Source organism: Mus caroli, unplaced genomic scaffold (genome assembly GCF_978045245.1).
Source record: "Mus caroli unplaced genomic scaffold, Mus_caroli_1 scaffold_4, whole genome shotgun sequence".
NCBI lineage: Eukaryota > Metazoa > Chordata > Mammalia > Rodentia > Muridae > Mus > Mus caroli.
The window spans coordinates 34,738,960-34,762,420 of NW_028227259.1; the positions used below are offsets into that span (position 1 = coordinate 34,738,960).

Here is a 23,461-nt window from a genome sequence, read left to right on the forward strand (position 1 = left end):
GTTAATGCATTTGTGCACTGCTTGTGGCTGCTTTCACAGTATTAAAATCATGAATAGAATGGAATGGTCATGTCAGTGAAGAGACCTTAGGGTCTACAGAACCTAAAATATGGATGATCTGACTTTTATAGACAGCATTTGTGAGACCTAGTCTAGGTCTTGGGCATGTGTCTTCTACTCAATTTGTTGCTTCCAAATGTGACCCATGTAGCTAGGTGAGCTAGGCTACCTGTTTTGAGTCTCTCTGCCACCATTTGCTAGCTGTGTCCACTTAAATATAACTTGAACCTTTTGGATCTCACTTTGCTGCATATAAGGTGAGATTGTGATGCTTATCTCATAGAATATAAGGATTAAAGCAATTACTTTATGTTAATGTTCTGAATACATAGGAGCTATATAGAAGCAATGCCTACCACTTAGATTAACATTTGCTCTCCTGGCCTGGGAATAACATAAGCTGAATGATCTCAACTCTCTGCCCTGCTAACTCATCTCTTTCAGCACTGTAGTAACAGTCTTTAAAATCCTCTCTTCAAGGCTGGTCATGACTCCTGGTTACCCACGGCTTAGCCTGACGTTTGCAGCTTTCAAGTCCAGCTGCCTCCATTTCTCTGTCACCCAGTTCTTTCTTGCCCTCCAGTCACAGCCCCGGGGTCCCAGCTTTTTTCAGCACTTCATGCTTGGCCACACCTCATTGATTTCCTACCATAGGGCTGCTCAGAAAATGGGCTTCTGGGATCTTGGAGAGCCAATGAGCTCTGGAGATGGGTTGTAGGCATTGTTCTTGGAAACTGACGGTCCCTCCAGGGGTGGGGACTGGAAATATACTGCTTCTCCTTCATGCCTCTCTAGATAAATTATTCTCTGGGTCAAAAAGTAAAATTGCAGAAGAAGACTGGGGTGGAAAATTAGTCTAGTTCTGTCTCTCAAGTAACGTTTGCCTTTCCCAGTGTCTGCTGCTCTTCAGATGTACTGTGCACACTGGGCAGAGAGCTGGGGGAAGGACCATCAAGAGGAAGCAAGGGATCTCATTCCAGGATCAAGTATCAAGCAAAAATGTACTGCGGAGCTGCTGAGGCAGATGTCAAGATTGTGTTACAATAGGAAAAATACGTAGAGGCCAGCATAGTGGCACATAGCTTTAATTTCAGTATTCAGAGATGGAGGCTGGCAGATCTCCGTGAGTTGGATGCCAGCCTGGTCTATGTAGGGAGCTCCAGGCCAGCCAAAGCTATATAGTAAGTTCCAGGCGATCAAGGGCTATATAGCCAGAAGTATGCTGGGATGATGGGTGTGTCTCCGTGGTCTACCCACCTGTCTTGTCTTTTCTTTTGTCTTGTACTTAGCACAGTCATAGCCAGTTACCCTGTGTCAATACCCTTCATTGCATTCTAGTGCCATGTGTCTTTCCTGCTTTGTCCTAGATCTCCAAACAATGGCAGCTATCGGTCCAACATTAAGATCCTGAGAAATTCTTGGCAAGGAAGCAGTATAGCAATCTGATAATGTGCTCATGCAGAATATGGGGTGATAGCTTATCTTAGACAATACTTCTGTACCTTGACCTAGGAATTATTCTACCATGATAGAATGTATTAATGGCATCATGTTATCCCAAACTGTGATAGCTAGAGAAATGAAATATGTGCTTCTCTGCGATAAAGGACATTACTAATCTGAGAATGTAGATAATTGGGCTTGGGGGGAAGGATGTAAAGTTTGGGTAAGAGTTAAGTTCAACTTTAAAACCATCTCAATGGTGCTGGCAGATTTGTCTGTTTGGGCTAAGTGCAGTCTTCAGAGCCTACATAAAAACGCTGAGAATGGCAGCACACTTGTCAGCCTAGTGCTGGGAGGCAGAGTTGGGAAGACCCCAGGGGGCTTGCTAGCCAACCAATCTACTGAGATGGATGAGCTCTGGGTTCAGTGAGAGATTCTGTCTCACAAAATAAGGTGGAGAATGATTGGGGAAGACACCATTGGCCAACATGCAGGTGTGCGCACGCGCACATACACACACACACACACAAATACACATGTACACATGTAAAAATTGAACTGAACTATTTCTAAACTTGCTTGTGTGTTTATTTTTAGGGCCCTCCCAAATCCATGGCTCTTCTGGAGAGACCACATTGGCATGGCAGTCCCAGCAAGTGGTAAGAGTTTTGCCCTAGTGGGAGGTGTGTGTGTGTATGTGTGTGTGTAGGGGGTAGGCTCTCTTTTAGTGAAAAAAAAATCTAGATTTCTGAGCAAGTTGGTGGCCCCTAATTAAGGCCTTAGCAGAATGGGCCAAAGGAGCCCCTAGGCCCGCCAGGCTGCCTGGCAGAACGTTACCATGGCTCCTGAAATTTGGGGCTCATCATCCTTACAGATGGATGGGTAGTTCCCAGAAGTGCCCTGCCAGCATTATAAATGGGTGTGTTATCATTGTGAACCTTGAAGCAGATGTTGTAAGTTATCCGAAGGCATCTGGGTGAGGTCTTCCCAGAAGGTCCACAAGATAAGAGATGAGAGTAAGTGTAGGACATCTCTTCCTGTAATCAGTAATTCACGAGAAATTAACTTATGCTTGTGAGATACGGCAGGGCTTCATGCACTGCCTACCAATCCTGCCAGGATCTCTTGCACTTCCCGTGTCCCAAAGCCTGCTGTGTTATTCCGACAAAGAAGCCCCTCTGGATTCCTGTCACCCATACCCAGAGAGGCCAGTGCTGCCCGAAAAACTTGCATACTGGCCACCATGTCTTCCCTCTACTCCCAGTGACCCATTTGCTCTCAAGACACATCAGTCTGGAGGAGACACAGGAGGCCCCTGAATTCATGTTTACCCAGTTTCTAGCAGCAAGTATGCAGATGTCTCACGTTCTTTCTTGTGTCAGAATAACAGAGGGACACTTGCTAATAAAAATAAATGAGGTGCTGAATTTTTATTTTTACATTTAGTCTCAATAAACTAGGTCCTTTGATTGTTTCTTCTTTTAAAATTGGAATAAAAAACCCATAACAAACATTAATATTGACACCACGTGAGCAGCGTTGGGAATGCTGCTGTTGGGCACCAATGGCTGACCTCCAAAAGACTCCGTCATCCCACGAGTTCGGTTTTATTCTCCTTCATCATCTGCCTTCCCTCTCCTCCACACTATTCCAAGCTGTGCACGTGCCACGTGCTAAAATCCTCTTTAAGATACACGTGTCCTCACTCGTCAGGGGGACCTGAGTATGGAAGTTAGGAAAATGTGACCGTGTGCAAGTGTTGCTTCTGGATTTTGAGCCTAGGTAGCCAAGGGCTAGGTTGTCTCTATGCCAATTGTTTTAGCAGGCAGTACTTCTGTACATGGAAACTGATGCTTTGTGTGTTTGATTTCAGTTTTGGACCCTGAAGAATTTTCCATTCCCTTGCAAGCCAAAGAAGTTAGAATTGAGTGTGCTTTCTGAGTCAGGTATGTGCCCTCTGGCCATGAACAGGAAAGGCTCTGTGGCCAACAGAGGCTCTACCTCCATCTCTACTCTACCTCTTGGTCATTCCTTTCTCCCTTAGCCCTTCACCATACTGACTCAGCGGTTCTCAACCTAAGGGTGAGGATCCTGTATATCAGATATTTACATTGATTCATAACGTAGAAAATTAGTTATGAAGTATCAACGAAGATAACGTTATAGTTGAGGGTCACCATGACATGAGGAACTGTATTAAAGGGCCGCAGCATTAGGATGTTGAGAACCATTGGTCTCTTTCTTCCTTGGTTATTTCTGTAGAGGGACAGCAACAACACCACACTTAAGGGTAAAGATGCATGGGGACAACCTTGACTCCCTCGAGGGATAAAATGCCCTGGGAATTGTGAGTCAGGAGCTGTCACACATGTGGCTTCTCCACCCCTGCCATGTAGCCACATTGGCCTTTCTAGTCATCCCCACTGTAGGGTGTGGGTCTTCTCTGTGTAGCCCCATAGGGCATTCTCTGCCTACCTTGTGGTAGATCTGACCTTGCCCTACGGACTCTTATCTTCACAGTTCACACTCTGAGACCCTCAGACATTAAACTCGTGGCAGCCATCGGCAACCCAGAAACTGTAAGTATTTCATGTGCTTGACTCAGGAGACCATTTGGTACTGGTGACACCATGAATAAGGTCCTGATGGCTTGGCATAATGTTCCATTGGAGGCCAGGCATGGTGGCACAAACTTGTAGTCTGAGCACTTGGGATGTGGGGGCAGAAGGATCAAAAGTTCCAGGTCATCTTCAGCTTCATAATGATGTGAATGCTGGCCTGGGCTGTGGGAATCTATTTATTGAAAACAGTGTTCCATTTGGGAGAAAGCATTGTATGCGACAAAGACATGCTAAAATCTTAGAGGATCTAATTTTTTAAACATCAAATGAATGCCTAGGATCACCTCAGGAAAGGGAATGCTTGAAGTTTCTCATTAATAAGTTAAATCCACTGGCAAGAATTGCCCTGAATCTTGCCAAAAGGTTTAAGATTTGTTAAGTTTTCTCCAAGGTACTTACTTTTATTGAGCATATTCCCTTTATATCTTTTATCTCTTAATACTTACATTATCTCTTTCTATTTCTCACCTCTCTTTCTGCCGTTAGTCACCCTTGATCCCCTGGGCTCCCTTCTACTTTCATTTCATATATTCATTCATGATTTTATGTATCTATAGGAGATACAGGAACCTCAAATGAGAGAAAGCGTGTGGCATTTGTCTTGCTGAGATTGACCTAAGTCACTCAGTAGGGTTGCCTTCAATCGCTTCCATTTTTCTTTCAACAACATGACTTGATTCTTGGCTAAAAAACAAAACGAAACAAAACCAAACCAAACCAAAAACATTCCACTATGTATATACACCGTTGCTCTGATGTCAGACACCTAGGCTGGCCCCATAATTTAACTGTTGTGAATGAGGCTGCAAGAAACAGTGATCTGTAAGTGTTTGGGACGCATTCACTTTGAATCCTTTGGGTACATACTCAGGAGTTGATGTGGCTGGGCCATACAGAAGACTTATCTTTAGTTTTCAAGAAGTTTCCATACTGAATTTCATAGCCATTTCTCAGAATTAGTAAAGGAACCTTCTTTTAAGCCTTGCATTTATAAGATAGAGGAAATTCTGTGTCTGCTTTGTCTTTTTTTTTTTAATACACTGAGGGGCTGGAGTATTGGTCCAGTGGCTAGGAGCATGTGTTGGTCTTGCAGAGGATCCAGGTTCAATTCCCGGCACCCACAAGGCAGCTTACAACCATGTGTAACACCAGTCCTAGGGAACTGGGCATCCTCTCCTGACCCCTGACTTTGATGGGCACTGGGTCATCACAGTGATGCACAGACATACATGCAGCAAACACTCACAAAGTAATTTTAAAAACACATTGACTTTAATCAAAATGCATAATTGTGGTAAATATGAATTTATACAACTTGCCATTTTAGTCATTTAAATCTTCATTTATAATGTCTAATACAATGTAAATACAGGAAGCAGTGACAAAATGTCCACACCCAGCAGGGACACAGCCCTGTGGCTTCCTCACTTCTCTTCCCCTCTTCCTTACTGCGCCCACTATCCTCTTATAATTACCCCCTCCATATATCATGTGTTCTGTTGCTTCCCTCCCCACTTTCTCTAGTTTTCAGGCTACTCTCTAGTTTTCCTCCTGGACATAAGGAAGCTACACTTTGCCACAGAAACACTCACATATCTATGTTTAAGCAACGATGCACACAATAGTAGGGAAATGGAAGCAGCCTAGCTGTCCATCATCATGTGAGCAGGTGATAAACACGTGCTACAAATGCACCACGGGACTTTACTCAGTCACAAAGAAAAATAAAAATGTGAGATCTTCAGGAAAGTGATAGATGGAATTGGAAAATACTAAATGAAATGTCCCGGGCCTGTAAAACAAATAGTGTGTCTTCTCCCATAATGCAGATCCTAGCTTCCATCTGATGCATTTTTAAGTGTGCACATAGTAACATGTATGACCAGTCTCCAAAACAGCCTTCATCTTACAAAACCAAAACTCTTCACTCATGAAGTAACAACTCACCTTGTGTTTTCCTAGCCCACAAAAACCACATTTCCACTTTTGGTTTCTGTGAGTTTAACTAGAGACTTAACATCCTTGAAATCATGTAGTATCTGTCTCTATGTAAATAGCTTGTTTTGCTCGACATGATTTCCTCCTGTGCCAGATGCTTCCTTTTTTATGGGTGACTAATATTCCACTGTATGCGTGGACATACCACACTCTGTTTATCTCTTCACACATGAACATGAGGTTGTGCCACTTTTTGGCTAGTGCCAATCCTGTGAAAAACACTAAATACAAATAATCGGCTCGAGGTCCTACTTCCATTCTTTTGGAAAGACACCTTGAGATATAATTCCACGACTATCACCCTTTTCATCTTTTTTAAAGAAGTTGAACGTGATGATGCATACTTGTAATTCTAATTTAGGAAGCTGAGGCAGGATCAAAGTAGATCTGAGTCCAGCCTGGGCTAGATAACAAGTTCCAGGCCAGGCTGAGATATGCAGTGCTATTTTGTCTAAAAACCATTCTCCTTTTAAGGATGTGTTGTATTGGTTTTCATAGAGGCTACACAATTCACATTCCCATCCGCAAGGCGTTTCTCCATATTCTCTTCTATGTGGGCCTGGCCTTTAAGAGCTGAGCCATTTCTCCACCCCTCCCCATAGTCTCAATACTTATTTTCCTGTTTTTGTTTGATGCTGTTTTTGGGGGGGTTTAAATATTTCTTTTGTAGACTTTATTTTATGTGTACATGTCTGAGTGTATGTAGCTACCATGAGAATGACTTCAGAAACAGAAGAGAAAAATCAGATCACTTGGAGCTAGAGTTACATTGTGGTTGTGAGCCAGCCAGTATGGCTGCCGGGAACCCAACACAGGCCCTCTCTGGAAGAGCAGCCAGTGCTCTTAACCAGACCCATGATTGCATCTTTCCAGACCCATGTTTGCTTGCTCTTTAGCAGGCACGAGGCTACATCTCATTGTGGTTTTGGCTTTAATGTTTCTAAGGATTAGTAGTGGTAGGTACTGTCTTAGTTGGGGTTTTACTGCTGTGAGCAGACACCATGACCAAGGCAACTCTTATAAAGGACATTTATTTGGGGCTGGCGTACAAGTTCAGAGGTTCAGTCCATTATCATCAAGGCAGGAGTCCCAGAGCTATCCTATGCCTTTTACACTTGAGTCAGGAAGCTCTCCCCTTCCCTCCAGGCTCTTCCTGCCTGCACTCCCTCACGCACAGCCTCCCTCACGCACAGCTCAACCCACTCAGCTATGGCAGAACAAGGCCACCCATAGCTCCTGAGATTCCCAAGTCTCTGTGTCTACTCCTCTTGAACAACTGTCCTCTCTGGAAGTTGCCCTGCCAGGCTCAGCTTGGACAGTGTGTGACATCTGCCAGATCCAGAGCCTTCTCTAGTCATAGTCACAGTCTAGCAGCTGTGAATGACATGAACTGGGGAAATGACTGGGGCCATAGAAGTGGGTGGAGATGCAGTAGAGATGCAGGCTTAACTTTAGGAAATAGCCTTGGCCCTGGCCAACAGAGCTTTCCCTTGTGATTATGTTGATGGGGGAGAGGAGGCTCACCACAGGAGCAATGTCAAAGCGGGGACTAGGAAGCAGAGAGCAGAGATCTCCTACGTTACACACTGAAGCCCACTTCCTGGGGGGACTCCCTGGTTCCTTCACTCTCCATGGGATCATGTTCTAACCCTAAAGCTCTGGTGGCCTTGTACCTTCTAGCTTCATTTTGAGATAGAGTTTCCACTCATAAATGGTGACATTGTCTGCCCTCATTCCCTCCCCGCTTCCTGGGTGGGAGTCGGGGCCACAGAGACAGAACAAGCTTAGACAGGATGACTCCATTAGTCCACAGTCAGGTCCTTCTGCTTTCAGGATGAGATTTGAAGGCCCAGCTCCCGTAGGCCACCCTTTTCTCTCTGCCTGCCTGAGAGCCAGATGTTACTCAACTAGGTGTACCATAAGCAAACATACATACACACACACACCACACATGCCACACACACACACCACACCACACATACCACACACCACACACACACACACACACACACACACACACACGTACACACACCACACATCACACACACCATACACACACACCGCACACAACACGCAAACACACACATACCACACACACCATAAACACACACCATACACCACACACCATACACCACACCACACACACACACACACACACCAGGAGATTGCACATTTGAAGTCTTCAAGGCTGAAATTTTTGCTTTGAGTTTCTGGAGTCTCTGAAATGAAGACATGCTCACTAATTTGGGATTCTCTAAAAACTAGTTAGCAGTTTTAGATTTGTATTCTTTCAATCTGAAATAAGATATGCAAACATTTACAAAATTTATTTTCAAAAGCCCCTGCAATTACATATTCCATACAAGAAAACTCTAAGTGTACAGGGTGAAAAAGAAGGAAAAGATCCATTCATGTCTTGTGCCATGAGAAAGAACACTGGCCATTCTCATGGCTTCTGAGACCTCCCACATGAGCTTACCCATCTCCTGGCCTGCTTTCTCTCTTCCTTCCTTCTTCCTTTTCTTGACTACCACCTCTCCTATGGGGCAAGATATGTTGTCCATCAGCCAGTTACAGAAGAAACAAATTTGTGGTCCTAAAATACTGAGCATCTTTAGTTCAATCAGCCACCAACATTGAAACCAGGAGGTTTCAAACATTCGTGTTTCAAGTATGTGAACTATAAGGTCTCGAAACTAGGTTCCCTGACCCTCAGGCAACTATATGCTCAAGCTGGCAGGCAGTGTCCCAACTTGCAGGACTAAAGAGGTCCACTCCCCCCGACTGCCTAACCCACAGCTCCGTGTCACAACCCCTGGCACACATAGTCTAGTGTTTTTTGTTCAACTTGTTACTTCTCCTGGAAGACTGACCTTCGGAAGTCCCTCTTACTGGCAAATCAGAGACTTTGCCCCCAAGGGAGGAGAATTTTATGGTCAGCCTATGCTCCCTAGAGAGCTTTAAAATAGTGACCCATTTGTGTGGGCTTAGAGCTTAGGAGCTAGGATAGCTGTGCTCATTAAAGCACCCTGGGCTAGGATGAGGACATAACTATCTACATGTTGCCACTCTTATCTGTTACCTTCTAGTTACCGACTAATTACCTTTTAGTTACCTACTAATCACCTTCTAGTTACCTACTAGTTACCTTATAGTAAACTTGACAGACCTAACCTTAAACACATCTAAACTTTGTGTGTGTTTGTGTGTTTGAAACTATGAAAATGCGAATAATAACTAATAGTTGTGGGTGCTTTCAGTGTCTTGGCCACAGCTCCAAGTCTCCCTGGGATAGGATGAAATTATCTTCCTTTCTGTACCATGAAAAACAACAAGCATTAACCTGCATTATCCAGTATTTCATCAAGGGGAAACCAAATTCATTCGTTAAGAAAAATACGTATTTGTTCAACGTTCACCGAGAACTTGTAACATGCCAGGCATTGAATGAGGTCAAAGAAATACAGCCAAATGCAAACAGATGAGAACAGCTGCCTATGATGGCTCTCACATTCTAGTCAAAGAGAGAGCAGTCACCCTTAGATGACGGACGGTTTTACTTTGTAAGTCAATCTTCTGATTCTGTGTAGAATATAGCGTGACTTCCATTATGTTTAAATCAATGCCCTGAAGAAAGCTGTCAGCCACTCTGTTATGATGGTCTGGCAGACAAGCTGTGGGGAAGCAGGGGGTGCTTTCCTCGACATAAAGTGAGCAAGGTGGACTTGGTCTTCTATAGACTCGTAGCTTCCCTGCCTTGTGCTGGTTACCCCTGACTGACTTACTCACACCAAGTATCTATCTTTTCCAGCCTCTAGCCCCTGGGTCTGGCACGATCAACATGGAGAAACCTCAAAGGTAAGGTACCCATCCTGGTACACAGCTAGCAGAGACACGCCACACACTCCCTCTGCTAGCTCCTTGCTTGATTGACGGGGGACACCAAGGACCAGAGAGTTCAAAGTCTTTGCTTAAGGGTTGGGGGACAGCAGTGACCAGAACCACTTCCTGCCTCCCTCATCCTCCCAGAACCTATGACTCCTGTGGCTCCTCTGGGTGAATGAGAGAGAAGTGGGAAAGACCAGAGAGATGGAACCCCTGTGAGTGCACAGGGCCCCCTCCCTCTGCTCCTGGGGGCCTTGCAGGGTTTGGACTGGAGTCATTTTACCTGGACTCAGTGTCCTCTTCAGCTTTGGGAAGGACTAGAGAGCTTGGGAAGAAGATCCTGAGGGAACTGTTTATCCTTCCATACCCCCAGAGCAAGGATAAGCCAAAGCTTGTTATGAAATGGCCCACGATGGCCAAGGAAAAGGCTCCTGTGCACAACAAACGTAGTCTGATCCTTGTGTGCTCGCTTCTTACAGCATCAAGAACAAACCACAGGATGTATGCATGGGAATCATGACAGGTGAGTCATGCATGGGAATCATGACAGGTGAGTCCTGGGTTTCCAGCCAGACTCCAAATTGTCCCCACCCCCTGGGACGCAGCAGATGCTTTGTTAATAAAGAAGATGCACTTTATTGCTTCATTGCATCACTGGTGACTGGGAAGACGGGAAGGCGTGCTAGGGAGACATAAGGGAGGCAGGGGATAGAAGGTCACATGTCCTGAATAGAAAGCATGAGAAACATACAGGGTAAGGGGGACCTGAAAAGACCAGACCAAAGCCTATAAGATCTTGTTCCTGTATGACTACCTCAGAGGTGGATTCATGGCACTTACCTGAGAAAAATGTCCTGGATCCTTCCGCCTGTCCAAGAGGAAGACCCAAGCCTAAATGCTACTGAGCTAGTCTGAGTAGAGTCTCCCATCCACTGCTTGTGAGATGAGCTGGCAAGGCTCAGCTGCCACCCTGCCGGTGATGAGCAGGGGGTGGCTGGTGCCCTATCAGTTGGACTTAGAAATTGACACGAAGGGCTTGTGATGTATTTAGTTCTTAGAAAGGACAGGGATGAGGAACCTGCCCCCTTTGCTCATGTTCCAGTGAGGAAGGCTGAGGTGACTATCCAGCGCTCCCATCACCTGGTAAGGGGCTACTGAGGATTAGGGTTGTAGGAGGGTCTCCTAGGCAGGAGTCAGAGTGGTCACTGACTTGGTGGCTGTCACAGCTCTGTTGAAGCCTAGACTTGGTCCTGTTCAAATGGTAGAGGAAGCGATATGCGGTGATTAATGCGGGGATGCCTGAGGATGCTCTTTGCACCTGGAGCCTCCAGGACCACTCTGTTTCTTTGCCTGGCTTTTTTGCCTCTCTCCCTCCTCCTCAGCCCGCCATGTCTAATCACAATCAGGAATCCCAACTGAGCAGAAGTGACAGGGAGGGCAGATCTTGCCCCTGAAGCCCTTGGCATCAGGACTTCTGAAGCTGAGGGTGCCCTGAGTGGGGAGGAATACATAATGGCTGGCAGCCGTTACTGACAGCTGAGGCAGGAGTTCCACAGAGAAAGTGGTCCAGGGATGTCCAGCCCCATTCAGTGTATGATGGGGTTGACCCAGGCTCAGCTCTTGCACCCTCCGACTGAGTTTTAGAATACTCTAGTGACCTCTACATCAAGCCACACCCTTTCCATCTATGAAGCCATTTTGCAAATGGAAAAACTGTTGAAAATAGATAAACCGACTTTTTCCAAGGTTGTGCATTCAGTAAGTAGCAGAGTCCCTGGAAACACGGGGCATCTCTGCCCTTATGCCTTGCCTTTTGTTCTGTCCCCTACAACCAGAGAACCCCAAGACTAAGCAACGATAGACCAAGACCCCAGGAGATGAGACAACTTGATAGGCAAAGTTTTGAGAAATGTTTTAAGGGAAATTTTGATCACTTTTACTTTGGAAAGCAGTTCTCCCAGTGACTTCCTACCATGACTTAGAATGCGTGTATCCTCAGCAGCCTTTAGCAAGTATCCTCACAGGAGGGGTGAAGTGCTCCCCACATGCACACTTGCACACAAGCACATAGGCACACATGCACATAAGCACACGTGCACATACGCACACGTGCACACCATTCGCATCACGTTGAACTGAGTGCAAAGATCTTCATTTCCCACCCACGGGCCTGGGATCCTGCAAGCTTGTCACAGACGAGAAAACCTCGCTCATGTGTGAGGGGTCAGGATGGCAACCCTGAACGGTAAAGTTAGGTGACCATCTGTGATCACGAAGCGAAGCAACTGGTCCCTTGGCTTCCAGCCCAGCTCTCCTCTCTCTCCCTGCCTGTTATCAGCAGGTGTGTTCCTCCATAGAGAATTCTCCTGAAGCTGTCTGGATTTTGCTTCCATAAACCCTGGGGTTCTTTGAGGATGGGGCAAGAAGAAGGGGGAGAAAGAGGTATTTCCCTCTGCAGCCCAGCCTCCCCGCTCCGCCCTGTCCTCTCTGAGGAGCAAGACTTAAACATTCCTGACAGCACTATTTTTAGCAGTCTTCTGGCTGTCAGCTTGGCGACATGTTCTCTGTGTGTTCCCTGGAGCTTTCCCGCCCTGCTGTCACTCACAAGGAGCAAGGGAGCCGATGGGAAGGCAGCCCAGAGTTCTGGTTCTAATCCCAGTCATTTCTGTCAGCCAGGGGACCTGACACGGCTTGCTTGATGTCTCCATCTCAGTCTCCTTGGGAGTAAATGAGAGTGTGCCTGGAAAGCAGTCGACCGTGGGCCTGGCCCACCTAGGCAGATGCTCAATTTAGCTCCCTTCACTGTCCAGGGTCTGCCTCAGGGGTGACTTGACAGCATGGGGTGGAGGCTAAGCCGCGCAATGAGGCAGCAAGGCTGTCTTGTCACCCTAGGGAGTCGTTTATCTTTTGAGGTGACCCCTGGCTCTCTCTGTAGTTCTTTCAGATATCATCAGACATTTCAGTCCTTCTGTCCTGATGCCCACGTGTTCTCCTGGGAAGGGCACTGCAGTCCACACTACTGCTGAGTAAGTTTTCTTCTCCATCTCTGCGGTTGTGCATTCTTGCTGGCCTTGGGTATGTAGGGACTTGAGGGGACTGACAAGTCAGAGAGCTTTGAACTAGAGCTCTTCATTAAGTCAATGCCCTAATAAATACCTTCCCCCTGCTAATTTCAGTTGGCTTTAAAGATTAGGTCAAGTCTGCCCCCTCAGAAGCCAGTGTAGTTAAGGGTAGCCTCTGGTTCAGATGTTGGCAGCTGTTCTGGGAGTGAGGGCATCGCCTTCCTGAACATTAAGAATATAACTTTCTGGATTGTGCTTCTCACTTCGCAGAGACTTGTGGATTCAGGCTAAAGAGCTGGTGAGGCGCCTGAAGGACAACCCGGTAAGAGGCTTTGGAACTCTGGTGTGGGTGGGCTCTCCAGGTTTGCTGCAAGACAATGACCCCAAGATACAGAGTGCTGACGGCTCTGGTGCACAGCTCATGTGTCCTGGCCTCTGAGGAAACACCCCTTCCACTGTAATACTCTGAAGGCCAGTCACTTCGGAGACAAGAGGGACTGGTTCTGATTAGAATGATTTCTTTAGGATGTCTTCCTGTGTAGAACTGCAGAAGTTCAGCTGATGGACTAAATGATCTTTCACGTAGAGAGGTGGTTGGGTTCTAGCGAGAGATGGGCTTGCTTACATATGACCTGGACTTTCCAGGTGTGATGCTGGGTAAGGCACCCAGCCTCCCTTAAGCTCAGTTTTGCTATTTAAGCAGTGGAGGAATATCAAGAGCCTAATGCAAAGGGCTTATAGAGGATTGAATAATGTATTGAACATGCCTGGCACAGTTGAAGCTCACTAAAAGCCAGTAGCTATCACTGTCCTTGAAGCAATGATTGCTATCATGAGTATTTACCACAGTGCTGGGGAAATGGCTCAGTCAGAAGAAAATGCTTGTCATGTGATCCCGAGGGCCCATGTTCACTTCCTAGCACCCACATAATAACTAGGCAGAATGGTACGTGCCTGTAGCCCCAACACTGGGGAGGGGAGTGACAGGAGGATCCCTAAGTCATGCTGACCAGCCAGTCTAGCCAAATTTGAGAGTACTGGCTTTATCGAGAGACACTGTCTCAGAAACACAGTGAATAGTTGAGGGAGATGCCTACAAACACACCCACATGCACACACACACGCATACACAGGGAATAAATTACCTAACAAGAAACAACTCAGGGAGGAAGAGTTTGTTTGGGTTCAGGGTATATGGGGTACAGTCCACCATGGCAGAGAAGCCATGGCCGTCGGTCGGGGCATGAGACATCTGATTACACTGTGTCTTTCTCTCAGTCAAGAGGCAGAGTGGGGATGCTGGAGCCCTCTGGCTTCTCCTCTTTCCTCATATTCAGTCTAATCCCCTAGACCATGGGTGGTGCTAACCATGTTTGTGGTGGCTCTTCCCTCCTCAAGCCTCTCTAGAGCTGCCCACACAGACAAGCAGAGAAGTGTATCTCCTGGTTATTCTAAATCCCATCAAATCCAGGGATGGTGACTTACAGCCATAATCCCAGCACTCAGGAGGCTAAGGAGGCATGTCCTAGGCAATCTGGTACCAGCCTGGAGCAGAGTTAGACTTTGTACTCAAAAAACAAATAAATAAAACAAATCCAGTCTCCCTGACAATGGCTGCTGGGCCATCATAATGATAATAAGAGTGTAATTGTTCTCTATAACAACTGGGCAGTCCTGAATCTAACCCTGTGATTTTAAAGATGAAGAAACTAAAATTCCAAGAAGTCATGTGACAAGGCCGAGTTCAAGCAGTCAGTTAGAGCTAGTTCCTAAAGATCAGAATTCATACAGTTCCCTGGCAGCACAAGGCTGCCTCAGCAAACAGGTTTGTTTTGTTATGCGCACAGTATGCTCACTATAGAAAAACCAGAGAGCAGGTGTAATATTAAACCACCCTTATAATACCAAAAGATAATTACTAGTAATGATTTTGTAGATATTCCCTTCCACATTTTTTCTAAGTATGTATATCTGTGTAAGATGGGGTATCACTGGCTATGCATGCTTTGTGTAAGCAACTTTTCTCAATTTTTCTGGTGATGTTGATTATGGTTTCCATTTTCATTTTAACAACCACGTAGCACTTTGTTTACATGAGTGTTGGGTAGCTTACACGAGAACACACTACTGCAGATGTTTATGCAGGCTGCTGATTCCCCTTCCTACGGACAGGATGTCATTGTAACTAAACCTTGTACGGCCCTCCTTTCCTTAAAATATCCTTTGAGAGCCATGCCTGGTGGTACAGGCCTGTAAACACAGCTACTTGGTAGACTGAGGCAGGAGGATCACAAGTGCAAAGCCTGTCAGGTTACAGAGTGAGTTTAAGGCTAGCCCAGGTAATTTTGTGAAAATTTGAAAGTTTTAGCTTGTCAAAATAAAAAGGATGTATGTGTAACTCAGTGGTAGATTACTTACTAAGCATGCCCAAGGCCCTAGGTTCAATTTGACATTGCAAAAGAATGTTTTTTTATCAAGGTATGCTGCTTATTAATACAAGAAGGTACAAATTGCCTTATAGAAGAGTTGTTATTCCGTTAGACTACCAAGTACTACTTTTGACAGACAGAAAGGAAGAAAGAAAGAAAGAAAGAAAGAAAGAAAGAAAGAAAGAAAGAAAGAAAGAAAGAAAAGAAAGGGAAGAAAAGAAAGAAAGAAAGAAGAAAGAAAGGAAAGAAAGAAAAGAAAAGAGAAAGAGAGGGGGAGGAAGGAAGGAAGGGAGGGAGAGAGAGAGAGAGAGAGAGCATCCAAGCCAATGGTAACTCATGCCTATAACTCTCAGGATGCAGAGGCAGGAGGATCAGATGCTCAGGACTAACAAAAACAGCCCTAACAGTGACTTAAAGTGTTGGGGTGTGAGACTGAGAAACATGGGCAGACAGACTTCTGGCTCAAGCTCTTTTTTCTCTGATGTTTCACTGCAGCAACTTGACTTTGAGAAGGACTGGAAACTCATAACTGTGTTTTTCAGTAACACAAGCCAGTGTCACCTGTGTCCCTCTGCTCAGCAGGTAAGCTGCAGGTGGGGAGGCTGAGATTGCTGGTGAGGAGAGGGGCTGCCCACCCCTGTCTGTGCACTGCCTACCAGGCTGGGGATGTGGCCTCCTGTTTCAGAATTAGGACAGTGAATTAGTGAACAGATGGACAGGCATGTGGATGGATTGATGGATGGATGAATGGATGGATGGATGGATGGATACATAGATTCTCAGGAAAACAAACGAAAAATGATAAAATGTAGCTACTTCTTTTCCTCCAGTATTTTAGGGTAATACAATACAGAGGACATAGAATTGACCTTCTTAACCATTTTGGTGGGTTATGATTTGGGTGGGATAAAATGGTGTTGTAAGTGTATGCCCAAAGCCGTGCATTCGTAACCATCACAAGAACCAAGAATACTTTTAAATTCTGTATTTTAGATTTGTAAAAGAAAATCTAATGTTCTGTTCATTGCTTGAAATAATGGGTCTTTTGGGGGGTTTTGCCTTATTTATTTATTTATTTATTTATTTATTTATATGTCCTAATCACTGCCCCTCCATCATACATGCTTATAATATACTTCCATGTATATAATATACCTCCATACACACATTACCTTTTCTCCCTCCTTCTGCTTCCCCACTCCTTTCTTGCCAAATAGTTCCCCTTCTATTTCCATATCTTTTTTTTAAAAAAAATCTAGATTCTACATAGGAGAGGAAATGTATGTTTGTATTTCTGGGTCTGGTCTATATTGCTTATCTGATGATCTCCAAGTCGTCCACTTTCTTGCAAATGACTCAGTTTCATCCTTCTTTATGGGTGTATAGTACTCTTCTGTGTAGACTATCACATTATCTTTATCCATTCATTTGAGGTGAGTACCCAGACTGATTCCCTAACAGTGTCATGAGAAGCATGGATGTATAGATAGATGCCACTAAGGTATCCTGACTTAGGGTCCTTTGGGATTCTGAGGAGTACGGTGTCTGGGTCATATGGTAGTTTTGTTTTGTACTTTGTGACAAACCTCTCTACTGACTTTTCAGTAGCTTAGTAATTCACTAATTCACACTGCCACCAGTCATATGTAAGGAGCCCCTCCCCCTCCCCCCTGCAGCTCCTGTTGTTTGATGAGAGTCTTTCTGAGTGGGGTGTGCTGGGTTATCAGTGTGATTTTGATTTGTACTTCTGTGTTGACTAATGACATTGATTACTTTGTCACGGATTTAATGGCCATTTATATGTCTTTCAAGCACTGTATTCAGGGCATCTGGCCATTTGTTAATTAGATAATTTGTTTTTGGGTGTTTAACTTTTTTAGTTCCTAATATATTGTGAATATTAACCCCTTGGAAAATGAACAGATACTTTTGTTACGTGTAGGCCCTGGCGTCGCATAGATATCGTCTCCTTTGCTGCACGGGAGCTTTTACATTTCATATGATTCTACTATGGATTTCTGTACTCTCCAGTCGGGGCCTGGGCAGCCTGAGTCAATGGCTGTTCTGCATCCGGAGAGAATCAGCTTACTAGTTAGCTAAGAATTGTTCTGCCTCTCTCAGTTCTGCCTTCACGTGAGCAGTGAGTGCGTGGACAAACGCAGGAAGCATCCCTAGCCTCCCCTAACTGGTGTAGAACACGCACACTCCACTCACCCTCCCTAACCCTGAGTCCCAGCTTGGGTGGAAAGACTGGCGTTTACCAAAGGCAAATGATCTGTGGATCTAATCTCTGAGGCTCGATGGCTTTCCTGGGGACAAAACATGTGGTTTTATCTAAATTATGTGTAGATAATTATATCGCAGATTGTGAGTTCAGTGTTTATCAAAGATCAGCTCCAATCAGTCCAAAGTGTACGGGATAGCTGGGAAATATAGGCTGTGGCATGTGAATGACATACACACTCTTCTTCATGAGTCTGAAGTACAGCTGCCACCAAGCTGTCTCTGTCATCTTGCCACTGCTCCCTCAGCCCAGCTCTCAGGACCTCTGTCAGGCCATAGCTCAGCTATGGCCAGCTTTCTTGCTGTGTCCCTCTCCTGCCACATCTTGCCTCCTTCCAAATGCTGCCACTTGCACAGATCCCTGGGCCACTATCAAAGCTCTCTTTCCTTTGTGCCGTAGGACCCCAGGAGAATTAATAAAACCTCCCTTTCCTTTCCTTTGTCCCTGCAGATCTCCCGAGTGTGTAGTGCACAGAGTAAGACGGTCTCTGTTCACTAGGTCCAAGCGAAATTTACATGCTCTGTTTGTTCTCTCTGGGGTCATTATGCATATTAATGTTAACTCATGAATTATGCACCTGCGCATTGATATATTCAAGCATGCATTTACACATTGCCTCTGTATCTCCACTCATTACTCTTTAGCCACTCACACATTACCAAGCCCATACGTAAATCTGCCCTCTTAGGTGTAGACTCAAGCAGGGCTATCGTATCTGTGGTGAGTTGGCTCAGAATGGCATCTGATTATTTTTTCCATGTGCGAGAGCACATTCACACTCATTCGTGATTTCTTCTCTGCACTCTAATTTGCAGCTAAGCAGTCTTACAAGTTTTTTTTTTTTTTTTTTTGCCTCAATGTCCCTTTGAGCATTATTGAGTTCATGATGCATTTTAAGTATATGTGTCTCATTTATGCGACTTGGTTTTTTTTAAATTAATTTTTAGTTCCACAAGTAATATGAAACTCTTTCTTTTACCTTTAATATTCTTTGTTTTCATTAAAATGTATTCAGTGTGCATATCACCACTGATCACAACTCACTGTGACGTTCCCATATAGGTGTGCGCATGCACTTTTCATCAACCATGTATTTTTAAGACCTTGTCATGATGGTACCTACAGACTGGATCGATTCTTGCTGAGTGATCTGCTCCCTAGTGTGGGCTGACCACCTCTCATTTCAAGCATGCATTTACCCATGCATGCATTGTCCACTCATCTCTTTCAATTTAAACACAGAGAATTGTTTTTCTAGGTTTTGAGGTCATGGATGCCAGGACATTAGTGAGTGCTCGTGATTAAGTCAGAAAGGTTGAAACACAAATTGTAAAATAAAGGAAGGGAGAGGGAATGGGATCAAATAGAAAATACTCCAGCTCATTGCATGGATGAAGGGGGCTGTGGATTCACGCGCTCTTTACTTTCCTTGTTCTGGGTGCATGCACTGGGCTGCCGCAGGAAGCACATAACATACTGAATCATGATGAAAGCAGTCTGACGACAAATGTCTATGATAGTCATTATAGGTATATAATGTTTTCCACTTGGACACGGGGTAGTTGCTGAGCCAAGTGACAACCATTCTACACCTGTGATGGCTGGATGAGACTAGATTCCCCGAATGTCTAGAGACAAACCCTTGACTCAAGGGTTTCTAAAGCAATATCTCACTCTGGAGGGGGAGTACCCTGCTTTTCAAGGTCCCCCAGGGAAGATGGATGCCCTGCACATGGTACAGCTGAGTTGCAGAGACCTTTCTGGACGCACGTCCTAGGGCTCTTTCAGAAGGAAAGCGTGTTGCTCAGAAGAATCCAGACAGAGTGCTTATCACTGGCCAATGCTAACAGATGGGCTGGGATGCCAGCCTCTCACCAAAGCAGGAGCAGAGGAGAGACAGACATGGGCACTTCTTCCTAGGCTGTGGGTAGTGGGCAGCCCTCCCTGCAACCCTCATCTGATGATTGGCAGATGCCTCTAGAGTGCTTGCCCCTGTCCCCCCAGGTAATAAATAGCACAGCTTCTTGCCCTTCCTTGTCTTGCTGTCTGAGCCACATTGCTGCAGGGGACAGCTAGTCTGCAGCCAGCTGAGGCGTTTGTCTTCTTGTATATTTCACTTATTTTTCACATTGAAATGATAACCAGGGGTCAAATTTAGAGGTTCCATCATCAGCTTATTTTCTCGCCTGCAAAGATGGGAGAGGGCTGCACTGGGTTGGGGAGATAGGGGGTGGGATGAGACAGATTTATACATCCCAGTAATGGGGCCCTTGCGACTCTCTTTCTGAGACCTTTTTTTTTTTTTTTTTCTTACTCAGGGCAACTACAGCACAGGGGTGGGGGTGGAGAAGGAGGGATCTGGCAAACAGCCCAGCTTGGATTTCTGGTTAGAAATCCAAAATCCAAAAACTTTTGAGCATTTCAGATTTGGGGTTTTCAGATAATAAATACTTAGTTGGTAAAATCTATGCAAGTACCCCACACCTGAAAGACTCCAAAGACAGAAACAGAAACACTTCTGGTCCCAAATCTCCCAGATACAGAATATATAGCCTGTGCCCTGTGGAAGTTTTGGATTTTTTTAATTATTATATTTTGTTTATTTTGTATACACGTGTGTGTGTGTGTGTGTGTGCGCACGCGCGTGTGAGAGAGAGAGAGACAGAGACAGACAAAGAGACATTCAATGATGTGTGGAGATCAAGAACAATCCTATGATCAAACAGGTCACCAGGCTTTAGTGGCAAATGACTTTCACCCACCAAGCAACTGCTCCAGGTCCCGTTTTTGGAAATTTTGAGATCTGTCTGGGTCACTAAGACCAGGTTGATCATGTTCCCTCTTCAGATTTATTTTCTTCAGATAAAAACAGCTCTCAGTCCTTGGGAACTAATGTGTCCCACCCTTTGCCTGGAGCATGAGAGCCCCCACAGTGGCTGTGATCACGGTTCAGCCTAGAGCTTGCCCTTCTCTGATGTGGAATGCCTCCCTAGTGGAGGATGAGTTAGAGAAACAGTCTGGACCCAAAGCCCAAGCCAAAACGAAGCAGCTCCGAGATTCTACACTTGTGGGGGAGCACAGCCTCCATTAAGCATCTGCCATAGTCTCTGTGGGGTTGTCTGAGTCTGGGCCCTGGCCTTGTGTCCTCCCTGCTGCTGCCCTTGTTCACCCCAGTTCTTCTCTCACAGAAAAGGCACTTGGTGAAGCACATGGAGATGCTGGGGGGCGTGCTGGATTACCTGCATCATGAGGTAAGGCAATGACTGCCCAGCCCCTGGGGCCTTGGGGTATGGAGCATGAGGCAAGAATCATTTTGAGTGCCCATGAGGCCCTTCTCAGGGCAGCAGAGGTGGCATTCAGGTTGCTCACAGTGGCATTTGCTGGAGTAAGAGAACAAGACCCTGAGGATAGAAAGCTGGAAGGGTTCTATCTTCTCACCTGTCCTGAAAGGGATGCTCCTGGGGTGGGGGTGGGGTGTCTGGGCACTCTCAGAGAGCTAAGCACCCTTGCTTTCTGATGGAGGCTAGCCTCTCTGGAAGCTGCAGTCTCTGGGAGTTCGAGAACTGTGCTGTGGCTCACCTTCCCAAATACACAGTGCTTCCCCAAGATCTGGGCCAAACTCAGCACCAGACAGAGGCAAGAGGTGCATTCTAAGATGCACAACTGAAGGGGTGACACCTTTAAACCAACCTCATCCAAACCCTCCAAAGGGTGGTCTCCAGGCAAGGCCCTCAGGGTTCCAGAGGGCCCAGAGGCAGCCATGGCAGCTTGGCACATGCACGTGTGTGTCTCTTCCTATCTCGTATGTCTTTTCATCTCCTAGGTCCCCAGAGCATTTGTGAATTTGGTGGATCTCTCTGAGGTTTTGGCCATGACTCTTCAGCATCAAGAAACTGTCTTCAGGTAAAAGAGAGCAGGAGACAGACAGACAGACAGACATAGTATAGGACCATCATCTTTGGTGTGGTTATCACATGTCAGTACGGTAGGGACAGTCGAGGTAAATAGGTCAAGACACTCTAAGACCATGTTCTCAGCACAAATGAGGTTTATTCACCCCAGAGGAACAAAAGGCAGGGATAAGGGATAAAGAAAAGGGGCAAGGGAGACGGGGAGGGGTATTTGTCCTGGAGGACAAAGGGCTGCCTCTGGATAGATATGAGACAGACATGGCCCATAGGAAAATGGCGCTTTATAAACGCAGAAGGGGAAACCCTGTGTTAGGATGAGGTGTTTCATTTTAATTGGGCATGTTAATTAGGTGAGCCAAAGGGGGGATGTTGCTGGACTTCAGCACTTCAGTAGTTGAACTATGGTAGTCAGTCACAGGAGGAGGTCTCAGGAACTGGCCAAATAAGGAAATGTACCTTGGGGGCTAGCTTTAGGAATGTAATCTAACAGTTTTAGGGGAATGGTGGAGAAGGGCAAGGCTTGCCAAAGCCATGTTTGCCATGATCAGTCTGACTAGAGCCCTTTCATGTACTGTATAGGCTCTCCACATACATTGATCCCCCGAAGCTTGGAGGCTGGAGAGTTCAATAGCTGTCTGTCTGGCTCACATAACAGTGAGAATGTTGCAATATTTAATTTGTTTGACACAGTGATAGAGCCAGAGCCCCACCCCCACCCCCAAATGATTTGAGAGTTTAAACCACAGTTGAAAGAGTGCTTGCCTGGCATGCAAAACTGGAGTCAGTCTCCAACACTGCAGGAAACTAGGTGTGGTGATACATACCTGTTGTTCTAGCACTTAGGAGATAGAGGCAGGGGGTCAGAGGGAAAAGCTGTATACAACACATTTGAAGCAAGCCTGGGCTCCTACATGAGACACAGTCTTAAACAAACACACACAAGTTTGGCAAAGCATCTCTAGCAGTAAGAGGTATTACTCTAGAAAACGACTAGAAAAAACAAAAACAAAAACAAAAACAAAAACAAAAAACAAAAACAAAACAATGTATTTTAGTGTCTCAGAACTTTACTCTCATGTATTTCTGAAAATGTTTATAGGCTTTTTGCTTTAGCTGCAGAATCTGGTATTTGATTCTGGGAAAGAAGTTCATGTGAAGAAGGTCTGAGCAAGGCCAGCTGAGAAAGGAAAGAGGGGTTCTGAAGGGGCAGGAGACAGGATCGTAAGGATGGGGTGTGGGTTTCTGGGGTGTTGAGCAAGTGGGGAACATAAGGAAGGGGAGGAAGAATGTCTTCATAGCATATCCTGACCCTGTGGACAAGGGCTCCATGGGATGCCTTCTGCCCTGAGTTGGCCATTTGTGTCAACTTGACACAAGCTGGAGTCTTCAGAGAGGAAGCAACCCGAATTGGGAAAATGTCTTCATTAGACCAGGCTACAGACAAGCCTGGAGGGCATTGTTTAGCCTCATGAACAAGCCATGAGGAGAAAGCTACTCCCCTCCTTGGCCTCTGCATCAGCTCCTGCCTCCATGTTCCTGCCCAGTTTGAGTTCCTGTCCTGACTTCCCTCAGTGGACAGTGATTCAGGATATGTAAGCCGCCATATAAGTCCCTTTTCTCCACTGTGCTTTTAGTCACAGTGTCTCATCACAACAGTAGTAGCCCTAAGAGAAATTGGTACCAGGTTTGTGGGGTATCACTGTGATAGACCTGACCATATGGCGGAAACGTGGGATAGAAAAGTCACTGAAGGTTCCAAGGTTGGTGA

General features: G+C 45.6%; 1 protein-coding gene across 2 annotated transcripts in view; it reads left to right on the forward strand.

Annotated features, from left to right (window-relative positions):
* The window catches only part of Plb1 (phospholipase B1), a 107,336-nt gene that overhangs the window by 33,683 nt on the left and 50,192 nt on the right, over window positions 1-23,461 (forward strand). For both annotated transcript variants that reach the window (XM_021162761.2, XM_085836586.1), the window contains exons 3-12: window positions 2,101-2,162; window positions 3,377-3,449; window positions 4,024-4,082; window positions 9,934-9,980; window positions 10,487-10,530; window positions 12,943-13,033; window positions 13,340-13,391; window positions 15,994-16,080; window positions 20,971-21,033; window positions 21,606-21,685. In XM_021162761.2, coding sequence (XP_021018420.2) covers window positions 2,101-2,162; window positions 3,377-3,449; window positions 4,024-4,082; window positions 9,934-9,980; window positions 10,487-10,530; window positions 12,943-13,033; window positions 13,340-13,391; window positions 15,994-16,080; window positions 20,971-21,033; window positions 21,606-21,685 — 658 coding nt within the window. The remainder of the gene's footprint in view (window positions 1-2,100; window positions 2,163-3,376; window positions 3,450-4,023; window positions 4,083-9,933; window positions 9,981-10,486; window positions 10,531-12,942; window positions 13,034-13,339; window positions 13,392-15,993; window positions 16,081-20,970; window positions 21,034-21,605; window positions 21,686-23,461) is intronic.